Genomic DNA, 1993 nt, shown 5'->3' on the forward strand with positions numbered 1-1993 from the left:
TAATTGTCCATCACCTGATGAATGGATCAAGAAGATGTGGTTTATATATACACAATGGAGTACTACATGGCAATGAGGAAGAATGAAATATGGCCATTTGTAGGAAAGTGGATGGATCTTGAGGGTGTCATGCTAAGCGAAATAAGTCAGGCAGAGAAGGACAGATACCATATGTTTGCACTCATAGGTCTAACAGGAGAACAGGAGAAACTTAATGCAGGACCAGGGGGAGGGGAAGAGGGAAAGAGAGTTGGGGAGAGAGAGGGATGCAAAACCTGAGAGATTACTAAATACTGAAAATGAACTGAGGGTTGAAGGGGAAGGGGGAGGAGGGAAAAGAGGTGGTGGTGATGGAGGAGGGCACTTGTGGGGAAGAGCACTGGGTGTTGTATGGAAACCAATTTGACAATAAACTATTTGAATAAAAAAAATTAGTATCTTTAAAAAATATTGAAAGCCTCACAGGAAGAAAAATTATTATAATCTTAGCTCAAAATCCATCCAAATAAAGAGATTTCAACCTGTATCTTTTCCATAGCATCTAGTTAAATATATACAGCAAAGAACAGTACTTGGTTCACCTCACCATACAAAATTTGCTGTCTTTCCTTCTCAGGTTCTATTTTCATGGCTCTTTCTGTTTTACAGGAAAGGATATCTGCTTGGAAATTGAATGGCTACTGGGGAAATGAACAGTAGTGTTTATTTGGAAATTAACTCTGCTGGGCTAGTTTTAAATGTGGGAAAAGTCACTCTTGGGGCGAAGAATAGAAACAAAATGAAAGATTGTCAACTACGAAAAAAGCAGAATGAAAACATCTTACAAGCTGTTGTTACTTTGCTGAATTCTGAAGGGGGAATGATCAAGGCTGAAATTGAGAATGAAAGCTATAGTTACCAAAAGGATGGAATAGGACAAGATTTGGAAAAATCTGTTGGAAATATTCTTCCATCTGTTCCTAAATACTTAATCTTTATGCAGCAAGGTAAATATTTTCAGATTTTTGTCAAGTCATGGTGCTCAGAAATCTCCGGTTTACGGATTGTCACCTTGAGGACCAATTTGTACAGAAGGGATGTGACATGTACAAATATGATGAGTGCCACTGATACACTGGAGTTCCTCAAAGCCAAGAGCAAAACTGGAGGGAGATGTTCTGGACCGAAATTGCCTCCACAGCTGGATGTACAAAAAGAGACTGACATAAAGGACTTGGCTGATGTCTTTTTTAACAGGACACAACTCAGGTACAGAGAAGAAGTCCCCTTTACTGAATCCACACATGTTGAAATGAAAGCCTTCTCAACAGGAAAGTGGTTGCAACGCATCAAAGAGATCCTCCCTCGTTATGTTTCTGCTTTTGCGAATACTGATGGGGGATATTTGTTTATTGGGTTAAATGAAGAAAAAGAAGCAGTTAGCTTTAAAGCAGAGGTGAACGATCTTAAGAAGTTAGAAATAGAGATAAAAAAATCCATTAGGAAGTTGCCGATCTATCACTTCTGTAGGCAGAAGAAGCAGATAAAATCCACATGCAAATTCTTTCCAGTATATGACGAAAGAAGTCCTTGTGGATATGTCTGTGCACTCAAAATAGAGCCATTCTGCTGTGTGGTGTTTGCTAAGGAGCCAGAATCCTGGCGCGTGAAAGACAACCAAGTGTGGCAGTTCACTGCGGAGGAATGGATCTCCACCATGTTGCCTGCTAACCCAGGTGAGGAAGGGAGGTTAGGAATGAAGGTACATTTGGCTAGGATTGGCTAGGATGGGATTTGGGGTGAGATCATAGCCTTCACATTTCAACACCTAATATACTCCTGTCTGGTGGATACAATCAATCGTTCACTTTCTTCTTTTTTTCTGTCCACTTAGAAGATGGCTCTTCCGTACGGAAGATGGAACACTCTTCCCTCAGTAGCACAATCTGGTGCAAAGATCCAATTAACACTATTTTCCCTCCCTACGACCTCTTCACTTACTCTCAGTGAAAAA

General features: G+C 40.3%; 1 protein-coding gene across 1 annotated transcript; it reads left to right on the plus strand.

The window, feature by feature from the left end:
* The first annotated feature begins 652 nt into the window (after positions 1-652).
* On the plus strand, positions 653-1989 carry LOC115281577 (schlafen family member 12-like). Its single transcript, XM_029926995.1, has 2 exons — positions 653-1715; positions 1874-1989. The coding sequence occupies exons 1-2, from the start codon at positions 674-676 to the stop codon at positions 1987-1989; spliced, it is 1158 nt and encodes a 385-aa protein (XP_029782855.1). The 5' UTR covers positions 653-673.
* Positions 1990-1993: the final 4 nt, after the last annotated feature.

This window comes from Suricata suricatta, chromosome 17, assembly GCF_006229205.1.
Source record: "Suricata suricatta isolate VVHF042 chromosome 17, meerkat_22Aug2017_6uvM2_HiC, whole genome shotgun sequence".
NCBI classification, from domain to species: domain Eukaryota; kingdom Metazoa; phylum Chordata; class Mammalia; order Carnivora; family Herpestidae; genus Suricata; species Suricata suricatta.

Excerpts from the sequence above, each read along its gene's own strand:
- LOC115281577 (XM_029926995.1), top strand. The coding sequence starts at position 674 with ATGGCTACTGGGGAAATGAACAGTAGTGTTTATTTGGAAATTAACTCT. Across the intron at positions 1,716-1,873 it reads CATGTTGCCTGCTAACCCAG|AAGATGGCTCTTCCGTACGG; the intron begins GTGAGGAAGGGA and ends CTGTCCACTTAG.